The 22,417-nt window shown below is 44.9% G+C and overlaps 2 protein-coding genes across 7 annotated transcripts; both read right to left on the bottom strand.

Moving 5' to 3' along the window:
- Positions 1-147: 147 nt before the first annotated feature.
- LOC133515000 (guanine nucleotide-binding protein G(o) subunit alpha-like) lies at positions 148-11,112 on the bottom strand. Of its 4 annotated transcripts, XM_061847183.1 has the most exons (10): positions 10,899-11,089; positions 9,514-9,649; positions 9,355-9,446; positions 8,281-8,373; positions 7,979-8,139; positions 5,797-5,925; positions 2,973-3,102; positions 2,836-2,907; positions 1,300-1,387; positions 148-407 (listed from the first exon to the last, which is right to left on the bottom strand). In XM_061847183.1, the coding sequence occupies exons 1-10, from the start codon at positions 10,935-10,937 to the stop codon at positions 220-222; spliced, it is 1,128 nt and encodes a 375-aa protein (XP_061703167.1). In that variant the 5' UTR covers positions 10,938-11,089; the 3' UTR covers positions 148-219. The 4 variants fall into 4 exon arrangements, with proteins under 4 accessions (XP_061703167.1, XP_061703170.1, XP_061703168.1 ...); XM_061847186.1 differs by lacking the exon at positions 9,514-9,649 and having other exon boundaries at positions 10,899-11,112; XM_061847184.1 differs by lacking the exon at positions 2,836-2,907.
- A 114-nt stretch (positions 11,113-11,226) lies between these two features.
- LOC133514999 (ethanolamine-phosphate cytidylyltransferase-like) lies at positions 11,227-20,225 on the bottom strand. Of its 3 annotated transcripts, none has more exons than XM_061847182.1 (13): positions 20,005-20,225; positions 17,251-17,339; positions 16,262-16,423; positions 16,116-16,182; positions 15,955-16,039; positions 15,837-15,883; positions 15,442-15,590; positions 14,438-14,520; positions 14,161-14,238; positions 14,020-14,085; positions 13,881-13,946; positions 12,610-12,698; positions 11,227-12,536 (listed from the first exon to the last, which is right to left on the bottom strand). In XM_061847182.1, exons 2-13 carry the CDS (start codon positions 17,330-17,332, stop codon positions 12,446-12,448), a joined length of 1,065 nt encoding a protein of 354 aa, XP_061703166.1. In that variant the 5' UTR covers positions 17,333-17,339; positions 20,005-20,225; the 3' UTR covers positions 11,227-12,445. The 3 variants fall into 3 exon arrangements, with proteins under 3 accessions (XP_061703166.1, XP_061703164.1, XP_061703165.1); XM_061847180.1 differs by having other exon boundaries at positions 19,910-20,224; XM_061847181.1 differs by having other exon boundaries at positions 15,442-15,574; positions 15,836-15,883; positions 19,910-20,223.
- Between the last annotated feature and the right edge of the window lie 2,192 nt (positions 20,226-22,417).

Below are 22,417 nucleotides of genomic sequence, written 5' to 3'. Positions count from 1 at the left end.
CCTGTGAACAGTGTGCCGAGTTACAAAATTTATTCAACCTATGAAAAGCCCTGCTTTAGATCCACACTGGTGTAAATGTTATACGCGACACGGGTTTAACTTTTGAGATCTGCATTAAATTTTCACCAAAATGGGGAACAAGGGCCCGAACACAAATATTTTATTTAAAATGATATAAAAACAAGTGCAGCGTTAACACGTGCAATTTAAAATAACCGGTTAGAGGAGCCGAGCGTTTGCGAGGTTCCGCTTCAAGATCTGCGCCGTGGCAACCTGAAAGACCGCCCGGACGTCAGCCGTGTCCGTGGCTGTGGTGAAGTGGTGAAACAAGGGCCGATCGCCCCCGCCGCACGTCGAGAACATGGCGGCGATGTGTCGAGCCGCGGCGTCCACATCGGCATCCGCCCCTGGAGGGAAGCCAAGACGGAAGAAAGTAAAGATGGAGTGGAAATCCACAAAGTAAACAAACTGGCTGAGAGGTGATGAGCGTCATGCTTAGGGAATGTTTGGTCCCCCCTCCCCTACTGGAACTGAGGTCTCAGGAAAAGTGGAGGCCGTTGTGAATGGCTCAAAATCGTAAGTGCCAGCACTGCCGGGGAGGGGGGGGGCACTAAAGGCCTACTGCAACATCTTAATTTTATTTGGGGTTAATCAGAGGCACTAAATGGTGGCCCGTATGGACCAACTTTCATTTACTCTCACACCCGTTTGAATGAAAATCACATGGTGGGAAAGCCTCAATTATTAATCTTTTTTTTTAATATCTTAAAAAACAAAAAACTTGGCCTTTAAACGTGGGTGTCTTGACTTTTTATACCCGCTGTACATCCCAAGAGCTCAGTTTAACCGCCTCCTCTACATAACTTTTTGCAACACTTGTTTCAAAAGAAAGTGGAGACTGTCAAGAATAGGAGGAGGAGAATATGGTGGAATTAAATCAGGTCCCATTAATTTTCCCTCCAATGCAAAAATGTACGCAGACGAGCAATGTCGGTTGGTATTAAAATGTGACTTTAAACTTTGTCTGTACATTTAAAAAGGTTTACGTCGTCACGCTGACCCTTCAACCAATCTTCTCAATCATTTCCAATGCACTGGGGTGGGCAGGAAACGCATAAAAATCAAAACAATTTGTAATGTTGACAAACAAGTACCAGACTGACTAAATGTCACCAGAACCCAAAGAATCAAAAAGAAATGCATAATTGTAGACACCCACACAGTATTCAACCGGCCGCAGTTTTTCCAAAGCGGGACAATAGTTTCAGTCCCTCCGGAGGAATTGAACAGGCAGCATACCTTTAAAATTGGCAACGTACACTCTCAGATGTCTTCCCGAGTGGAGGATCTTCTCCTGGAAAAGGTCAGTTTTGTTCATGAACAGAATCTGTAAGATGAAAGGTGGGAAGGTTTCAACTTAAAACCCAACGGTACGTATTCACTGGTGAATCCAGAACGCTCCCAACTTTGGCAGCCCGGTGACTCCCACTCCATTCACTTTCCACTGGTCTGGCCAAGAAGAACAACCGATAGCGAGACCAGTCAAATGTCATCTGAACTTTATACATTTTAGTTCTATTGCAGCATGCTTGGCATGGTGGCACAGCTGTAGAGCGTTTGCCTCACAGTTCTGCGGAGCAAGGTTCAAATCGCAGCCCCGCGTGTGTGGAGTTTGCGTATTCTTGGCGTACTTTTATGGGTTTTCTCCGGGCACTCCGGTTTCCTCCCACATCCCAAAAACATGCACCCGTGGGAGAATGTAAATTGCCCATCGCTGCGATTGCGAGTGTGACTGTTGTTTGTCTCCATGTGCCCTGCGATTGGCTGGCAACCAGTTCAGGGTGTGCCTCGCCTCCAGCCCGATGACAGCTGGGATAGGCTATAGCGCTTCTGCAACCCTTGTGAGGATAAGCAGATCAGAAAATGGATGGAGGGTTGCAGCATGCTTCGGCAGGGTAAAAAAAACGTTGAATATATTGCTTCCATTGCCTCAATAAGCTTCGAAAAAGTAATTTATATGTTTAATCATCATAAATAGATGATAATACATCAGCACAATGAGTGTAACAGTACGGGGCGGAACCCATTTTAAATTTCTATTTGTTGTCGAGTTGAAAATGTTTGTCGTCATTTGCCTTTTGGAGGTGTGGGGTGCGATAACAAAAGTAAGGGCTAAAATGTGCAAGTAGGAATTTGACCTGCAATGGATCACCCCAAAAGTGGTACAATCCGGAGTATCATAAAATCGTACATTTAAAGATTAAACTCAACATTAGATCTTTTCCTTTGCTTTCTACCCCCACACAAGGGCACCACTTGTGGGACAGAAGAACTTGAAATTTACCTTACGATGACACAGGAAGACTTCTCGATGCCCAGTATGATATAAGCCCAAAAAAACGGATGCAGTAAATATTACAGGACTTCACTCATTTGAGGAAGTGTTATAAAAACATCACGAGGTGACAGCTCTGTAGACGTTTTTCATGTTACTTCCCACTTACTTGTCTGCCAGGGTGAGTAGGTTTGCTTTATGATACGGAATCTGTACAGTGGTCAAATTCTCTTTATACTTGTTTGAATGGTGGGAAGATTAAAATAAAAAAAACAAAAAACAATTAATTATTTTCTTTATAATGCATAATACTATAGAGTACTATTTTTCCTTAAAAAAAAAAAGTCACATTTTTTGTTGGATTCTGAGGGAGCTAGAAGGGATTACTGTAGTCATTTGCATCCACTTTCAATGGAGAAAGATGATTTGAATTACGAGTGGGGTCACGGAGCTAACTAAACTCAGAAGTCAAGGCACTGTGGTTTTGTAGGCCAACCTACCACTGAGGTGCTCTTGAAGATGGAGTTTGCGCAGATCGACGAGAAAAGCTCCCGACTTTCCTGCAGCCGATTCTAGACTTTGCAGGCATGGAAGTCAGTTAGCGCGGCTCGATATTGCAGCTCGCACCGGAACGTACCGCTTTTGGGTCTCCGGGGAGCGACATATCGTAACTGCTCAGAGCCACAACGAACAACAAGGCCTGGATGCCGTCAAAGCAGCGCAGCCATTTCCTTCGCACACTCCGCTGGCCGCCGACATCATACAACCTGTCGAAAAGGGAAGCGTGATTAGACCGCAAAAATGGGAAGTGCGCAGAATTCATTACGAGCCCTTAAAGGGCCACTGCCACGAAATGCAAGATTTTTAATGTTATTCGTGAAAAAACGGAAGCAGACATGGACCCATGCGTTTTTTTTCCCCCCACCACAAAACATGATTTTGACGTATACAGGTTTTTGTAACTCCCGCCATGAAAATCCTCTCGAGGGGATTTGTTTTCGAGAAGAAGCAGGAAATGACGTAATGGCGGGACCGCCCTCAAGTGAACTCGTTTGGTATCTATTAGTTTTACCCCCGGTAAGGTAGCTTGTTGTTCCTTCATGTTAGGTAGGTGTGTATACAGCTTCGGCGAGGCTGGCTCTCCGCTCATATAAATTTTCTGAAGTGAATTGTAAAAATTCTGAAACTGATAACATGACAATGGACTGACATAAAATGTTTCAAAAATCCACTCAAACCTTGAATGTCCATTCAAAAGAAGCTAGCTTACTGAATCATGAATATTTACAATTTAAAAAAGATTTGAAATACACTGGAAGCTCCAAAGTCAAAAACAAGAAGTCTCGCCAACATATTGTCAATGTGTTAAGTTTTGTCTTATTTATTTTATTTTTTTATAAACCTATCAAAATTTTGAAACTCAGTCTATGCCGGTCTTAAAAATTACTGTATACGGATGCGCTTAAAAGAACAAGATGTCCCAAGAATCATTGAACTCAAAACTTCAAATAGTCTCTCAAACGACATCAAGTCTCGATCCTTTTGAGTAGACCACGCAACAGATAAAAAAAATTAGGCCAGAGGGGCAAAGCAAGTGGCCACGTTAGATAAGGGACAAATCACCATGTAAGGGTACAAATAGGTCAAGATAAACAATTCTCCAGGAAACTGAGGAGGTTTGACAAGACATGACACCAGCAGTGAACATAAAGTTTACTTACATAACTGGTCATAAAAAAGACAGACTGTGTACATTAACTCGTGCTTACACTCAGGTTCATCTTAGTCATTTTTTTTTTTACCTCCATCAGCAAAAAAGACTGAAACTGGAGAACATTCTTGTATGAGAAAACTCGGAAAACTCTTGGTCCTGGAAGGGAATTCTTTGGCACCAGAAAACGCAGCCTATTTTTAAAATCGGGCTGAAAGTCCCATGCAAAGATGGTCATTGGGCTCGAGTGGGATTGATTCAAGCTGGACTCTCTCACCAAGATCAGTGCTTCTCAAATAGTGGAGTGCGGCCCCTACGTCACCAGGGGGACGCGTGAGACCCTGAAGAACATCATTTGCCACACTAGGGAAAAAAAAAATTATTTGCATATCCGCTGTAATAAATGGCAGTAACGGATATCCCTTCTGTACTTCAATATTTATAAGGATTAGATGAAACTATCCTTTCCATACTATTATATAGATCTACTAGTCAATAGTACTCAGGAGAGTTGTCAGTGGAAGGGTCACAAAATTTTCTCTTCTTCCTTTGAAACAGAAAATTGAGAAGCACTGCACTAAGTTATGTTACATCTCAACTTTAGCAGAAATGGGAAAACTCACTCCATTCAAATTGATGAAACCGCCATTTGTCTTGCTCGTGTCAACCACTCTGAGGTGGGACTTGATCTTCTGTGGCAATGTAACGACGTCGAAGTGCGGGCAAGAGGAAAATCGTTTCAAAATATGATGAAGCACTTAGCGGCATGGAGGGCCTTGGTGACACGGGTAATGAGTTTCCGTCGGGGTCAAAGCGTCTCCAGGTTGTGTTTGTGATTGCACCGGCGCGTTTATCTGCCGCGGTCGAGCGGCAGTTGCAATAAGCGAGGCGGGGGGAGTGAAGCGTCTCGACGATGACGTGACAGATGCAGGACCCCTCGTGAGAGCGAGCTCAGACGATCGGAAGAATGCAGTGTTTATTGTTGTCAATATCGCACAAAGTACATGGGGAACGTGGAAAGGGAAAGATGTATGAAAATGACAACCCGAACGATAATTTTGGTTCAGTTTATCCGAGTGTTAGTGGAAGTTCAGGGGAGCCATCGCTGCACGTTCCCGCACACATCAGAAGCCCCCCCCTGCTATGACAATAAGAGTTTGAAACTATATTTACGTGTTTTGGGTGATAATGGTATACTTATGGTAATGTTAATGCATCCATCCATCCATCAATTTTATTCGTAGCTTATCCTCACAAGGGTCGCGGGGAGTGCTGGAGCCTACCCCAGCTGTCAACAGGCAGGGTACATCCTGAACTGGTTGCCAGCCAATCGCAGGGCACATCGAGACAAACAGACGCAAGCGCAATCACACCTCGGGGCAATTTAGAGTATCCAATTAATGTTGTGTGTTTTTTGGACGTGGGAGGAAACCAGAGTGCTCGGAGAAAAGCCACGCAAGCACGGGGAGAACATGAAAACTCCACACAGGCGGGTCCGGGATTGAACCCGGGACCTCAGAACTGTGAGGCCAACGCTCTCCAGCTGCTCCACCGTGCCGCCAGTAACGTTAATATGCATGACAAATATCTGGGGGCGGGTTTTAGTAGCAGTTGAGATTGTACGTTGCCTCTCTAGAAATGATGGCTGAAGGGATGAGATAAGATGCAAATGTTTCCCGACCATCGTGTGTCATTCAAATTGCCGGCGGTTACTGTTTGCATGTATAGCAAACATTCCAAAAGGTCTTACCGGAATATCATGTCATCCGAGTGGAACTGTGTCTCGATGATTCCGCAGGTCCTCACTCTCACTCGGAGAACGTCTTGCTCCGTGGGGGTGTAATTGGGGGCGATGATTCGACCGATGTTCTCGAAGAAACTGGGAAAGCGATCACCGTCATATTTTTGCCATTTATGTCGTGTTCAAGAAGGGGAACTTTCTAATTGCTTGTACGCGGTGCCTGCCCATCCATCGGTTGTGAAATTGTACAACCATGTCACGTTTTTGTGAAAGATTTTTTTTAGGGTCCCTATTGTTAACTCACAGTCGGGGTAATTTAAATATGTCGTCCAATGACTTTGTAGCTACCTGGGTGAAGAGCCGCCATAAAAAATGGGGGAAAAAAAAAAAAAAAAAAAAAAAAAAGTCTCCTGTTTATACAGAAACCACTGTCATGTCAAATCAAAGACCAAAGCAGACGTTCTGGTTATTTGACAGACAGATGAACGCTTTCTGCGCTTGCTTCCAAAGCCGTACACACGTCGGCAGTGGAACCGGGCATGGTCGGGTGTGGCTCATCTGCATCGGCAAAATAAAAACATTGCCTAAAAGCGGCTGCCCAGAGCGGACCAAGTGTGTTTGTGACTGAACTGGGAACTGTTTGAATATTGAAGTATGTCTTATGCCCATGTTTAGTCATGATTGCATAATTTCCTCTTCCTGTACCCAGATGAGTGATATCCGCATCTCTGCACGTAGGCTAACCTTGCTGAACTGTACACTGGACACTTTGTAATAATCCATTGCCAGCAAGAACCGGTTGAGACAGAAAACCTTTGTCCAAGTGGAAAGCCCCGATGTCGTGCCACAGGTTTGATACCGCCCAAGGTCTGCCCTTCTCACAAGATAAAAATATGTGCTTTGCACTAATCTCCTACAGCCATGTTCTGTAACTCATAAGTGCCCGGAATATTCTGTAAGTAAAAAGCTTCGAAAAAACTGTTCATCATCTCCAGCCTGTATTTGGATCACCAACATTCTCACTACCCAAAATTAAACAAACACGTTAGGGGGGGGGGGGCGTCCAACAATATGTAGCAAAATGGCAGGTCAACACGTCTGCTTTAATTTAAGTTGAACAAATTAAAGCACCGTTTTTTTGTTTTTTTTTAGAACCTCATGGGTCCCCAGTTAATGACGATCCTAAAATACAAGGTCTTGAGTGTAAAGCAGGCAAAAAATGAACATGTTTGTAGCAACCACATTAAAAAGCCTTGTTCGAGATTTCTGGATTGGCTCATGCTATCACGTTAGGCTAATCACAGAATTAAAATCTAAATGGAAAAAAATGAAAGTTTGAGACTCAAACAATAGTGCAGAAACAAAATACATGACCAATTAAACGACCAAGTTCCCACAGTGGTGGATTGCAGAAATAAATAAATGTACCGTAATTTCTCAAGTATAATGCGCACCCTCAAAGTCGACCTGAAAATCTGGAAAACCCTCCTACCAATGTACAATGCGCATCCCCAATTTGCTGCTCCGCATATGTTTAAAATATTGGGAATTATCTGTATTTATATTTTGTTAGGGTTGTACTTGTATTTTTTTTTTTTTTTACTTCCGGGTTGGCAGCGTCATCGGCACGAGTGTTGACATTTCTTTTAAACGCGGCTGAACAACTAGCTGTTGTAGTCGACATTTTTTTGTCTTGGTTTAAGTTTTAAAAAAAAAAAAAAAAAAATCTCACGGGGAATCGTTTCTGATCTTTGGTGCAGTAGCAACAAACATGCAACGCTAACAATCGTAAAATGCAAGCTCCCCGAAGAGGTCACAGACTTTAGGGTTGAGGGCGCACAGTACTGTAATAAATCTAAATGTGTAACATAAGACGTCAAATATCATATTGAAATGGATATGTATAGCTTTTTTTTTTTTTTTACAACTATGTACCTGTATACAACTATACAATGTGATTGTATTTTTTTTTTTTTTCATTTTTCATCCATACCTAAATATAATGCGCTCTACTAACTTTTTGAAAATATTTTGGGGAAAATTTGCGCGTTATTTTTGAGAAATTACATTCGCTCTCTTACTGCGTCTCACCGACAACCAATGAGAGCATCTGGTGGACCCATTTCATAGAGTTCCACTTTGGCCAATCACGCAAAGTAACTTTTGAAATTGACCCAGTCACTGTACTCACTAGAGGGCAGAGTCGTTGAGCTGAAAGTCGTAACCTCTGGCTGCGGCCGCTCGCACCCCCTGGTCGGCCCACAGCGCACAGAAAGCATGAGCCACAAAGGGAAGGAGCTCCTGGTCGTCCCCAAAACAGCGGCAGCACGACAGGATGGCCCGGGCGTGAATCTAAATGAAATGATCCGTGAGACGATGAAAAGCTACACCGGAAAAACAGAATACTTTTGGTAAACTGACTTAGTTTGGGGGTGTTCAATTTTGGGAGGACCCGTTTGGTTTCATCTGACAAAATGAGATCAAAATACACACATTGTTCTTCTTGTTGGCCAGGTTTATCCTCAGCATCCCCATTCCCCGGAGGACAAACTTCATGGAAGTGAGGAGGTTGTCGAGGACTGCAGGCTTCAAGGGCACCAAAAGAGATTATTTAAAAATAAATCATAATAGTAAGAGAAGCGATGAACACATCCCCTTCCGAATGGGGCTCATTCGGCTTAACTGAAAAGTAAGAGTTCATCAGTTCATCAGCACTGGAATTCCTGAAATGGCTGCTTCAAACCAAAAAAGCCAACTCCCTGTGTAACCTCCTTCAGGCTTTTGAGTGGACCCTGTAACAAGAAGACTAAATGACAAATCTCTCCCGCTAGGTTGTTCTATCCGGCCTGCAGGATGCAGAATTTGAAGGTGAAAACAATACATAGGATAGAACAAGACCATATACCGTAATTTCCGGCCGACACGCCGCGACTTTTTACACACGCTTTCAAGCCTGCGGTAGTGCTAGTGTTAGCGCGGCGCTAGCATTAGCACACCTGGTTCTCAGCCTTGGTACACAGAAAGCGTTTAACGCTAGCGCCGCGCTAATGCTGGCCCCGCGCGAGCGTTAAACTCTTTCTGCATACCGAGGCTTATAACCAAGTACGCGCCGTAGGCCGGGAATTACCGTACTACAATGTTTTTCTTTTTTTTAATGCAAGTTTCTTATAAAGCTCATCTTCTTCATTTAGTCAGTTACGTTCTGTTATAAGAATTACTATGCACGCAAAACAAAACAAGTCCGAGATCATCATTAGTTGATTTAATTTTAAAGCGAAATGCACTAATCAAGGTTATTTTACATAATTTTGTCCCAAATACCTGCAACTTAAAAGTTTTGTACCTTCAGACTTCGCTTAATCGATAATGTATGTATGTAGATGATAAACTGAAGCAAACTGCTTGTTTACACACTGAAAAAGCGGGGAAACACCAACTTCTCGTCATTGATATGAATTACGCACTCAAGACCACTTGAGTTCAAGTTTGGATTAATGTGGCACCCGAACTAAAATGAGCGACAGCGTTGGCACTGCTGAGAGCGTTTACAGCAAGATGCGGCCGCACCTTGAAGCTGGTGAGCTCTTGCCTGGAGAAGCCACCACTGTGGATGATCTTGATCTGCTTGACCAGAGTGCTCTTTCCGCTCTCCGCAGTTCCTAAAACACAAGGAGGTTGTGGAAAACTGTCCGTCTGTTATTCTGCCCCTCACAAACCCCTCACTACCAAGCATGAGAACTTTGACCACATTCATCTCAGCCCGGGCCTGCTCGGACAGGTCTTGGTCTATTTTGGAGTTCTGCAGTTTGGCCTCTTTGCTTTCCTCTGTGACAGCTCGGCGAAGGCATACTCCCAGGCATGCCTGAGAAGACATTCATGATGTTTTTTTATACTTTAAACTCAGGGGGCTGCCAGTAGGTACGCGACAACCCGGCCGTTCGTTCCACTGCGCGATGGATCCGGCCGTGCTTGCATTACGATGTGTGTCAATATTTTACGTGTACAAGGCTTGTTTATTAATGCAGTGATTCCCAAACAGTGTGCCGCGAGCGCTCTTCGGGTGTGCCGTGAGAAGTTATCCAATTTTATGTAGTTGCTAAAAAAAAAAAAAAAAAAAACAAACCCATCTATTTCCAAGAAATAATGTATCTTTATTCATTTATTTAAGCCAGTGAGGTACAATGACAGACAAAACAAAAAAAAAAAATCCTCTTCTATTAGATGGCAGGAAGTACATATAGTAATTAAATCGATCCATTTTTGGTGACATTTACTTTTGTTGTTGTGCTGTGGGATTTTTCAATTCAATTTTATAAAGGTTGGAAATCACTATATTAATGCACCAAAACACACAGAAGCTGATAACGCAGTCCACGTTTCCATCTACAACCTCCATTTTGTATTTTGAAAATGGCTAAAGAAGTTGTCGTAATTTTTATTTTTAAAAAAATTCTATGTTCAAAACCTGTCGGTAGGTATATATTTTCTCTAAAGTATTTCATTTATGCTTTATATGAATTTGAAGGTGATATGAGCGCTCACACTGTGCTTTTTAACGCTCACAAAAAATTTTGGTCACATTGCAAAATCGGTAAAAATTGCCCGATTTGTTGCTTTATATGCAAATATATGGAATTGTAATGAAAATAAGTGCAAATGGTAATGCTTTAGTCAAGCTATCACTGAAATTTCATGAAAATCCGCTGAGAAACAAAATAAGGGACAACATTTTGAAAATTCTAATTAAATGGGAAGGTCACAACTTTTTATCTGTTGCATTACCAATACCATAATTAGCCCATATTCCCAATCTTTAAATGGTCATACCTTTTATGTTATTTGAGCTATTGAGATAATATTTTCCAGGCACTTTCCAATGATAGCACCAAATGCCAATGATAGTTTTTGTCAATTTCATGAGTTTGAATTTTTTTGTAACACACACAAAAACTAACCAACTAGTTGCCAACTAACCCAAACAATTTCTTGGAGACGTATTTGGCGTTTCTTTGTTTTTTTTGGGGAAGGGTTTGCTTACCTGAAAGGACCACACACAATTTAGACACATTTTGGGAGGAAAGGGGAAGAACGTAATTCAATTTTTTAAGTACCTGCAGGGGTGCCGGCAGAATATTCACACAACAAAACATCGTTTAAGGGCTCCAGGCGCTCCGTTGTGTTGTGAATCATGAAATTACTGTCCAAAAATCACAAACCTTAAACAGAAAAGTGTCCCGATCTTGTTTTACAAAAAAAAAAAAAAAAAAGGATGACGACACAGCTAATTTGTGGAAAATGGAGACGCAGCTGCGAGCGGGAACGTAATTGCCGTAAAGCTGAATGTTGTGTTGCGAAATAGTAGATAGCTAAAAAAAACATTTTTTCAAAAAAAGGAAAGTTTAAATTATTATTATGGTTATAACTGAAGTGTTCTGGGTAGCATATGTAATACTCAAAAGTCTTTTTTTATTTCAACTAATATTATCGTTTCTAAATGTTGGAAAATGTTTCAGGAGTGCTTGAACATTTACGCCCCCTGCTGGTGCGACGAAGTATGGTTGTTGAAACCTTCACCCTCCCCCCTCACCAAAAAATTGAAAGCAACTTTCAATTGTAAGCAAAATTATTCAATCATTACATCTCCACGATTTTTTTTTTTTTTTTGCAAACGAAATCATGTTATAACTGTCAACAATACATCTAATGAGGTCAAGTTTGCACATTATTTGCATAACGTTTCCCAGGTTATATACATCCCAAATCAACATGCAGGCATTTTATCATTATCAAATATATATGAAGCTATATCTAAATAAAAAGTAACTACATATAGTGTATGTATAAATGCAACAGCCGCCCACAACATGATGAACGCTCCACGTAACAACACTGCAATGATATTTAACAGTATGCTCAATATTGTGCTTGCACTTTACAATGGAGTAGAATTGCACTGGCTCTTTAACTATTTTTTTTATTTGATTATGTTTATATTTATTGAACTACTTTTACTAAGCATATAATAACTTCAGCCTGTTCTTTCTATAAACTATAGCAATGGATATTGTCAAATAAATATGATGACAACATGACGCTGTGGCCGCTCACTGCACTCATACATCATATCATACAGCATTGCGAGATGGAGAGTTCAAATATACAAACAAAAATGTAACGTGCACCCCAAAATGAACTCTTCTGCTACTTTAGTTCTTGACGAACAGGAGTCGTGCGCCTGGGCCAACTGGACCCGTGCATGTTTACGTAACCAAATGTGTTTTAAAAACCCAATAAATATAGCTTATGTTTCATGAGTAACTCAATTTCATACAGAGGAAAACCCCCACTTCTATTACAGCGAAGAAAAGAAGTATTTGAACACCCTGCTGTTTTGCAAGTTCTCCCACTTCGTGCTGGTTTTCGAGGGATGCCACGTGGTGAAAAGTCAAAGTGCAGGTGTTGAAACATCCACAGCCCTCGAGAATTTGACAAAAAGTGAACTTATTCACGTCGTTCACTCGCACAAGCGTGGGAAGGGAACGGATCCGCATAAAAGATTCCCACTCGGCCTGCGCCAGTCCACATAAAATGCGCGTTTTTCAGGCTTCCCGGATTGGGAGGATTCAACGACGTTGGCTTGATTCGGCGTCCGCCGCCGTCACTGGTTTGCTACTCGGTGTCGCTGCGTGGCCTGGATGGCGGCGATCTCCGTCGTCTCTTTCTTCTGGTTCCTGTCTTGAAAAAGCAGCCTGAGCCACAAACGGGAAAATGGTGATGCGTTCGTGTTCAAGAGAACGCGCGAAAGGGCGGGCGGCGGCTCACCGGTTTTTGGTTATCCTCTGCACAATGGCGTCCGTGGTGAGGCTGTTCCCGCTGTCGACGGTGCGCAGGATTCCTCGCTTTCTGGGCACCTGATGTGTCAAGGAGAGCGGGGGGAGGGGGGGGGGCTTTAAGCGGGGAAGTCACATTATTGTGAAAATGTGAAATTGCAAATCCTACACCCCCCCCCCCAAAAAAAAATGCCCATAACGATTCCAGCTGCTTGCCTTTAGACTTGATGACGCAGCATGTGGCTCATTGTCTGAGGCTATTTTTCGATATTCTCCTGGTCTGTTACAAAACAATTATTTGATCAGTTTTTAATTTAAAAAAAATAATAGATGATCAAATTGTGTATTGTAGACTGGATTTTGAGATCGCAGTCAATGAAAAGTCAGCTAAATGTTTTTTTTTTGTTTTCTTTATTAATTAAAAATATTATTTGTTTCTCTTATTTTGAAAAAAAAAGTAAAAATATATTTAAATATTGTGTCAAGTTGAAAATTTTACTTATTTTTTTTAAACAATAATATTAATGTCACTCAATGTGGCATGGTGGTAAAGCGTCGGCCTCACAGTTCTGAGGTCCCGGGTTCGATCCCGGCCCCGCCCGTGTGGAGTTTGCATGGCTTTTCTCCGGGTGAGCACTCCAGTTTCCTCCCACATCCCATTAATTGGATGCTCTAAATTGCCCCTCGGTGTGATTGTGAGTGCGGCTGTTTTGTCTCGATGTGCCCTGCGATTGGCTGGCGACCAGTTCAGGGTGTACCCTGCCTCCTGCTCGTTGACAGCGAGGATAGGCTCCAGCAGTCCCCGTGACTCTCGTGAGGATGAGCGGCAAATAAAATGGATGAATGGATATTAATATCATCGAATGTTGAAAAATGGCACAGTGGAGCAACTGGCGTCGGCCTCACAGTTCTGAGGTCCCGGGTTCAAACCCAGCCCCGTCTGTGTGGAGTTTGCATGTTCTCCCCGTGCCCGCGTGGCTTTTCTCCCGGCGCTCCGCTTTCCTCCCACATCCCAAAAACATCCAACATTAATCGAACACTCTAAATTGCCCCGAGGTGTGATTATGATTGCGACTGTTTGTCTCGTTCTGCCCTGCGATTGGCCGGCAACCAGTTCAGGGTGTACCCCACCGACTGCCCGTTGATAGCTGGGCGAGGCTCCAACACTCACCGCGACCTTCGTGAGGATAAGCGGGTAAGGAAATGAATGGATGCAAAGTGTGACTGGCATTCACACCTCTGACAACTGTCGAGGAGACTTACAACATATGGGTCAGATCCGTCCTTCTTTGGGTACATTTGCGTCTTTCCGTGGCATACGAGGTCCACCTGCAGGGGGCGGCGGCGTGGGGCGGCTTCAATCATCTGAGGTTTGGCGAACGCGACGGAATGTGGATCTTACCTTCAAGTGATCGAGCAGATCTTTGGTGACAGCAAACGGCGCGCCGATCACCACCTCCGACACGTACTGCAAGCGGAACCAGAGCGCTTTTAACGCGAGAAGGAGCCGCCAGAGGGCGGAGAGCAGAAATGGGAAACGCACCCGGCAAGCCAGGACGCTGAGCGTTCTCTCGTGGACATTCATGATGGGGTAGTTCTTCCCTTTGTGTCGGTTCACTTCCTGTCACGAACAAATAACAGGATAATAATCACAACAAATATATAGAAAACAGTCACAACACGTGTGGACAGATTCTGTAGTTTTGGGTACATTTTGCGGCTAAACACACAAATGCTAATGCGCTTATGCCTACCAATATGAGTTGAGAGTTGCAGTTGACCCAGTAGCAGATTGATGAGGAGTTTATATAAACACTCACTTGGTCGAAGTGCAGCCCCACGATGATGTACGGCTTGTCCGCCATCTTATGCGTCGCCCGGAGGAAGTCCACGTGGCCAATGTCTGACAGGGGTTAAGGGCAATGTTCCCTCGAATTTTTGACATGTCTTAGCAAACACACAAAGGACGTGAGCGCCCCCTTTGACCACTGTGAGCAACATCAGACGTGCGCACTGTAGTCAATCGGTGTCGTCCATCGGAGTTACACGGCTCAGCAAAAGGTTCCCATCAGAACATTTTTAAGAACAATTTTGTGTTTTTGCTAACTTACACTGAAAATGTCAACAAACAAAAAAATACATAACAATAAAAATACAAACCAAATTTGAAAGGTCGCTTCCAACTTCGTTTCATTTATTTTTTTTTTTTAACCCAGAATTGGATCCCCATCTGTTTTTCTTGGTGTAAAACTGAATTATTGCTTGCAGAATATCTTTCGCAATGCATGTTGAATGCTGAATGATGCTCCCAAACACTTTTAAGGTTAATGTTATGTTGCCTCCTATATTAAAAATACAGAATCAGCTTTTTGGGCAATGTATCGTCGGAATTTTAACATTATACACCATCTCATCCTGTACTTTCTACTTTAGCATCAGACCAGAGCTTTTTTTACTCAAAAAAAAAAATGGAAAATCTCATCCATCTCATCCACTTTTTCTTCTATTATTGACATACCCCGGTGTTTTAATTATGAGTGTACCCCTTTAAAATGGAGGGGGGGGGCGATGTCAGGTAAACTAGGAAGTAGATTGTGTGGCCCAGTGTGGCCGAGTAGCAGCTCTTTGTGAGAGGCGGTGTGGTGCCGTGTTTAAAAAACACACAAAAAAAAGACATCAGGCTTTCACTGCGCTGGATCTGTTTTCCTCTGCGGTGAGAGTGCGCGACAAGTGCGCAAATGCGCAGTTGCGCAGCTTAGAGGGAACATTGGTTAAGAGTATTACCTCCTCCCAGGCGTCGCCCCCACCCCGGAGAAAAAGATACTGAAGAGGTCGAAGGCCCCGGCCACGTAGATGATCGTGTCGCCGGGCTGCGGCTCCTGGCCCGAGGCGAACTGGATGATCTTCTGGGAAGTCTGCAGGAACTGGGACACCCCCGTCCAGGGACTGTGGCTGTTCTGACCATTGGAGTCCCGTAATCCGGATAAGACACATGAACGCACACGCAAACTTAAGCGAAAAACATTTGATCTGACCCAAAATGGAAGAGATTATTCTTCTTCCTCTTCCTGTTCTTTTTTTTTTTTTTTTTTTTTGGGGGGGGGGGGGGGTCAGAATATCGTATACCTGCTAAGTGGGTACTCCGTAATGCACACAGATTTGGAAAATTTGCAGAAATTGCTCGGTATTGGTTTGTTTTGTTACGATTTAGTGCCAACCTTTCCCTTTCCAAAGTTGTCCGTGTGCTGCTGGTAGTCAGATGCGTCCTGTGAAAGGAAAGAGGTGCCAGTCGCATCTGTACTCTGGTTTGAACGCAGTCGACGAGAAATGGACTCACGATGTTGCTGTGGTGCGCTTTGGTCATGAGAAGCATCCTACCGACCAGGTCGGTGGTTGAAACTCCTTGTGTTCTCTTGCATTCTCTGGAAGAAGCCAAGTGACCGATTCGTATTTCTGGCGGTTAGCAATAGCAGCAGTCAAGAGAGGGGCCGGCCGCACCTGTAGCGTCCCGACTTCTTGACTTCCTCGTACGTGTCCACGCCGTCGACCGTCAGCGTTAAGTCGTCTACGGAAACAAACGGCAAATGACGCCCCGGAACGGTTCGGTTTTTGTTCGGCGGCCCCGAATGAGAGGGACGGCGTACCGCCGTGCACGCAGAAGTCGCAGTTGTACTTGTCGAGGGTCTCCAGGGCGGTGACGTAAGGCGCGCCCTCCACCACCTCGTCCACCCATTTGATGGCCCGCACCATCTTGTAGCGCTCTTCCTGGGTGAAAACCGGCGGGCCCTTGTGCTTTGAGATCTCGCCTGGAAATAAACGACGGGGAAATAAGTGACCCCAAAAATAACCTCCGAACAACGACGAGGAAGATGCGACGACAAAGATGTCAGGAAACGCCGACCAGATCATCTGAACTTTACGTGGGGTCAATCTAACGCGCTCTCAACGTTGTCAGGCCGGCCTTGACTCCAATTTGAATGGTTCACTCCGAACGCAGCACCATTTTCAGTTACGCGGGGGTGTGAAAACTTGCGCAACCGGACGACCTCGGTTGTTTACTTTCACTTCCCGCGTTGAAAAGACGTCTTGTTTCTTGGCGTCTGAACAGGGGGTGTGTGGACCTTTTATAACAACAGTTTGTTGGTACTTTCTTGCTTCTATTTGCTTATCTCTCTGGTTTGTCATGTGACCCTTTGTTTCTTGAGCCCTTTTTTGAGTTATGCTTTCATTTTCATTTTATCGTAAGAAATCTTGCTTGGATTTACAGGACTTCAGTCAAACTCATTCCAGCAAGTACAACCAAATTCAAACTGCCCAAATGTCTGTGCAAAAAGAAAGAATGTTGCCTAAAGAACCTAAATGTCACAAAACCATCAATTCGCCTCTTATGAAATCAAGTATGCATCGATTTCCACGGATTCATAAAGTCGCCTTTTCCTCCAATCTTCAAGCTAGTTTGTCCGCGTTTTAATGACCCGTATCGAGTTCCAAGAGGAAGCGAAGGGGCAACGTTAGCTTCCATTAGGCAGCGGGGATCGGTGCAGTTCTTCCGGGGAAGGGAGAGAAATCCATTTTTTGACTTTTTTTTTCGTACTGTATCCGTGTGCGCAACCAAGCGCCGACGGGGGCTTACTGTCCGTGTGCACGCCCACAATGAGGTAGTCTCCCATGGCCTTGGCCTGCCGCAGCTGGTTGGAATGGCCGTAGTGGACCATGTCGTAGCTGAAAGACAACACAAGGGAATCAAACGTAAGCGCCTTTTGTATAAGTTTATGTTCGATTTGAGTTAATATCGCTGATGGTGCAGTGGGATCGATTCCCGCTCAGTGATGGTGGCGACATCTGCCCTGCGACTGACTGCCGACCACTTCAGGGTGTAGTCCGCCTTTCGCCCGAAGCTACCAATTGATTGAGCAATTGAAAGGCTCCGGCTTTCCCGCAACCCCTGTGAGGATAAGCGGCTTGGATATTGACATGACATCACTTGCAACCAGTGATGCTATGTTTAGCGTGAACCAGTCACATTCATCCGCCCATCCGTTACCCAAGTCGCTTATCCTCACTGGAGCAGCAAAATTTGGGCAAAACGCAGAGCACACCCTGAACCGGTCGCCGAGCAGTCACGGGGCCCGCAGCAACACCATCGCTGAGCGGGAATCGATCCCATACTGCCTGCACCACAGTCAGGCGTGTGTCCCACTACACCATCATACACGTACACTGCCTCCCAATCACATTCCATCTATTTTCTTCACCGCTTATCCTCACAAGGGTCGCAGGGAGTGCCGGAGCCTATCCCAGCTGTCAAGGGGCAGGAGGCGGGGTACACCCTGAACCGGTCGCCAGACAATCGCAGGGCACATAGAGACAAAGAGCCGCACTCACAATCACACCTAGGAACAATTTAGAGCGTCCAATTAATGTAGCGTGTTTTGGGGATGTGGGAGCAAACCTGAGTGCCTACCCGGAGGAAAACCACGCAGGCACGGGGAGAACATGCAAAAACCATGCAGGTGGGTCCGGGATTGAACCCGGGACCTCAGAACTGTGAGGCCAACGCTTTGCCAGCTGCTGACAGTCAAAAGGAATCTCAATTTCATCTGAACAATAGCAAGCAATTCATCACTTTCTGTCCGCCGCTGCAGACGACAACGCGGAGGCGGAATCTAGTTTTTCCACAACACGGTTGACCAATGAGAGCAGAGCTCTCGAACCGACGGGGCGGCATTCACGACGCCGACGACGCGCGACACGACCGCGCCGCGCCCTCCTTGGAACGCCGTCGCGTGGGCCGAGAGCTCGTGTTGACGTCGGCGCTCTTTCGCGCTCTCAGCCCGCCGCTCGTAGCGTTCATGGCATCCCAAACATTCGGAAACATTCCTGGGGGGAGGCGAGCACACCGTCCAAAGCCGCGTGCGCATAACTCGAATTCTACGGGGAGAAAGGCGCCGTAATCCGGGGCCCGAAAATGGAAAAACATCCTTTTTGTTGCTGCACAACAAAGTCCGAAAAAGTGCGACGGGATCCGCAGAGTTGCAGGTGAGCTGGAACCCATCGCGGGCTCATTGAAGAAATTGTCCATAGGTGTGGGTTTCTTTTTGGACTACATGTGACCTGCAATGGACTGTCCAACAGCCCAAACTCAGATCAAATAGCCTACAAGTCATCTGTCACCCTAACGAGGGCAAAAACACTTCACATTAAGTCTGTAATTTCTTTTAACGTATGACAGTGTGTTCCCTCGCTATATTACAGTTCACCCATTGCGGATTCACTACATTGGGTTTTTTTTTTTTTTTTTTAAATATTCATTATCACGTACAATCGAAATTTTGAGGGAAAGCTGTATTTTGCGTGTGCGTGGTCAAATAAAACACTTCTCAACTTAAATAAATATTGAAAAATGAGAACATTTCACTTAAATGTGTTGGTAACATTGTGAATTACTTTGTTATAACACTAAAAATACGCGGTCGCAACTTCACTGATTTCAAATGTTCCGCGGACAGACTGGAACGTAACCCCAGTGATATGCGAGGGAATACTGTACTTTTGATTTCATATTACTTTTCTCTCTCATTTTGTAGCATTAAAAGGTATTTCAAAATTGGCGAGTTTTTCCCAAATAACTGCAGTTGAGCACAAATAGACGGTTTAAGACTGACGTCACACACCTTCAGGTTGAGAACGCGGTCGCCATTTTGGTTTGGTGAATTGGTGAGTAAGCAAACCGTAACGAAGCGGGAATCATTTCAGAAAGGCGTATGAATGGGGGGGGGGTGAACTGCTTTGTTATTGGCTGCTCAAACGAAAGTGGACATTGAAACAACATCTAATGAGCCCCGATAACTTTCCAAAGTCTTTTTGGCCATCACGCGTTTTTTTTAACAGTCGTACGAACATTTGTGTAACTCAGGTGTGGGCGCAAAAGCAATCAAGTGAACGGCGCATCAGTCATCCGACATGGCCGTGTGCCCCCCGGATGTAGTCACATGGTTGAAAACAGTCTATCGGTGAATTTGCCTTTAGCTGGCCCCGTCCCGTAGTTTGCGTTGGCAAGACCCAGAGGTGTCCCTCATGTTCTGTCCGTCTGACTTTGGACTCCAGGACAGGGACAGAACATTAGGAACCGCTTTAACCGACACACATTTGTACACAAATAAGCACGGGCTGATTATTAATTATTGATACAACTCTCGTACTGAACTCTGCAGGTGTACCTAATGGAATGGCCCAAATAGTAGAGTGCAGCTGCAAGTGAGGTACAACCCCCCCCCCCCCCCCCCCCTTACCATCCATCGCACCATACGCGGACCTTTCGTCTCCTCTTCCCGGGACTGGCCTTCGGAGCTCCGGGTGCTAAGCCGGGGCCCACGTCCTTGCTCACCTGGTGCCGGTGGTGGCTGTGGGGGTGGTGATGTCCGTTTTTGAGCATGTTTGAATGGCCCGGGTGGAGACCCGCGACCGCTACCTCCAGCTCAGTCGAACGGGGGGGGGGGGGAGTCGTGACGGTGGCGGACTGCGTCAACGCCGCCTCCATCCAACCCCCCCGCCGCGTCCTCCTCGATTGCTACGCCCGCTTTGGGTCATTTGGCGTCAGACGAACGACAGGAAATAGCGCACTGGCAATAAAGACCACTTCTAAGTTCTCCGACTTGTGTACTTTTGTTTTGCGAGCGCGTTGACCGGAAGTCGAATGTTTCGAGCGGTTAACTTGATGCCGGTCCGAGTCACGCGACGAGTCGCGTCACATCGTAACGCGAGGTTTGCGACGGACACGTGACACAACTGTGTTTTTAATTACTGTCATGTGAAAATAGAGATTATGATTATACCGTGATATTAACGGCATGAGCATTAAAATGTATATATACATTTTTAAATGATATCGTGGAGGTGACGAGGGCCCTTCGATATGTAGAGCAATAACGAGACTATAATTATGTCCATCATAAAAACAATCATTCTGCTTTAAGGTATGTTAAATAATCGAACTAAAAACTGCGAACGTAGTATTTGCGCTTCATTGCCAGCAGATGGCAGAAAAGATCCACAATGCCGTCTTTAAGGTGGCAGTTAGACTTGAATCATCCAGACATTTTCTGAGCCCCTTATCCTCACAAGGGGGTACCAAGACAATTGCCTTTCATGGACATTCATCCATCCATACATCCATTTTCGTTGCCACTTATCCTCACGAGGGTTGCAGGGAGTGCTCTAGCCTAGCCCAGCTGTCAACGGGCAGGAGGCGGGGTACACCCTGAACTGGTCGCCAGCCAATCTTAGGGCACAACGAGACAAACAGTTGCACTCACAATCACACCTAGGGGCAATTTAGAGTGTCCAATTAATGTTGCACATTTTTGGGATGCGGGAGGAAACCGGAGTGCCCACCCGGAGAAAACCGACGCAGGCACGGGGAGAACGTGCAAACTCCACACAGGCGGGGCCGGGGTCGAACCCGGGTCCTCGGAACTGTGAGGCCAACGCTGGATGGAGTGAGATAACAAAAAAGCCAAATAAAACGACAACAGTAAAATTCAACAAATGTTGCCCTCTAACCATCCATCCATCCATTTTCTTTGCCGCTTATCCTCACGAGGGGCACTGGGAATTCTGGAGCCTATACCAGCTGCCAACCGGCAGGAGGAGGCGGGGTACACCCTGAACTGGTCGCCAGCCAATCGCAGGGCACATCAAGACAAAGAGCCACACTCACAATCACACCTAGGGGCAATTTGGAGTGTCCGATTCATGTTGCATGTTTTTGGGATGTGGGAGGGAACCGGAGTGCCCGGAGAAAACCCACGCAGAGAACATGCAAATTCGGGGGCCGGGATTGAACCCCAGTCCTCAGAACTGTGAGGCCGACGCTTTACCAGCTGACCGCAGCGCCGACCCTTCATGGACATATTTCGGATAATCTCGTTTTAGAGGTTATTGTTCTATTATCTTGTGGCAACCTGACCTTTCAACAATTTATTATTAGGCTCTGTGCACACATGAGGATAATTGGGGAGTTTACGTCCCGATTTTGCCCCCCCCCCGCCCCGCCCCACGACCAAGGATGACAAACGCCAGAATATAAAAGATCATTTTAGACACACACCTGTACACACATGCTTCCACACAAAAATGTATTTTGGGCCACCGTTTGGTGAGGCCCCCCCCATGGGGTAAGGCAGGGTCGCCGCTTGTTCGAACCCCAAGGGGGGGGGGGCGCTTGCCGGAATGACTAACTCACCAGCCCACCTAATCTAGGACAAGCGCACCTAGACATCCTTCATGGCTTGCGTTTTCGGCGCCAGAAAAACGTCCACAGAGGTTAGCTGAAGTGGGTCGCCCGGTGGCTTTTTTTGGATCACGGAATAAAAAAAAAAAAAAAAAAAAAATTAAAATGATGCCGTGTAAAAAGATGGCACTATCCTAAAAAAAAAAAAAAAAAGAAAAATCTCCCTCACCGCATTCCCACTGGGTCACCGAGGATGACAAAAGCTGCACAGAATTGATTATTTTTCCCGCTCCAACATTTTATTGATCTTATAGAAAATAAAAGAAGCCGTATCAACAAACAGACAATATATACATCAATAATTTAAGACACCTCACGTTTTAATCCACACTGTATATATCAGTACATACGGGACTTATTTACAGATTGCAAAAACAAACAATAATTTAATTTATAAATAGTTACAATTCACTGTTGTCATACAAATACTGTGGCATTTTATTACAAAAAAATGATTACCCTTTTATTATTTGCTTTCGTGAAACTTTGAAATTACAGACAAGTTGCA

Source organism: Syngnathoides biaculeatus, chromosome 16 (genome assembly GCF_019802595.1).
Source record: "Syngnathoides biaculeatus isolate LvHL_M chromosome 16, ASM1980259v1, whole genome shotgun sequence".
NCBI lineage: Eukaryota > Metazoa > Chordata > Actinopteri > Syngnathiformes > Syngnathidae > Syngnathoides > Syngnathoides biaculeatus.
Note: the sequence above shows the minus strand (reverse complement) of the source record. Positions and strands in the feature narration are given on the sequence as shown.

Coding starts and splice junctions, on each gene's coding strand:
- LOC133515000 (XM_061847183.1), bottom strand. CDS start 10,937: ATGTTTTGTTGTGTGAATATTCTGCCGGCACCCCTGCAG. Junction 8,140..8,280: donor TGGCCAACAAGAAGAACAAT/GTGTGTATTTTG, acceptor CATTTCATTTAG/ATTCACGCCCGGGCCATCCT. Junction 2,908..2,972: donor TCCCCGGAGACCCAAAAGCG/GTACGTTCCGGT, acceptor TGCAAAGTCTAG/AATCGGCTGCAGGAAAGTCG.
- LOC133514999 (XM_061847180.1), bottom strand. CDS start 20,157: ATGGAGGCGGCGTTGACGCAGTCCGCCACCGTCACGACTCCCCCCCCC. Junction 16,183..16,261: donor CGACTTCTGCGTGCACGGCG/GTACGCCGTCCC, acceptor TTGTTTCCGTAG/ACGACTTAACGCTGACGGTC. Junction 12,537..12,609: donor CAGAGGATAACCAAAAACCG/GTGAGCCGCCGC, acceptor TTTGTGGCTCAG/GCTGCTTTTTCAAGACAGGA.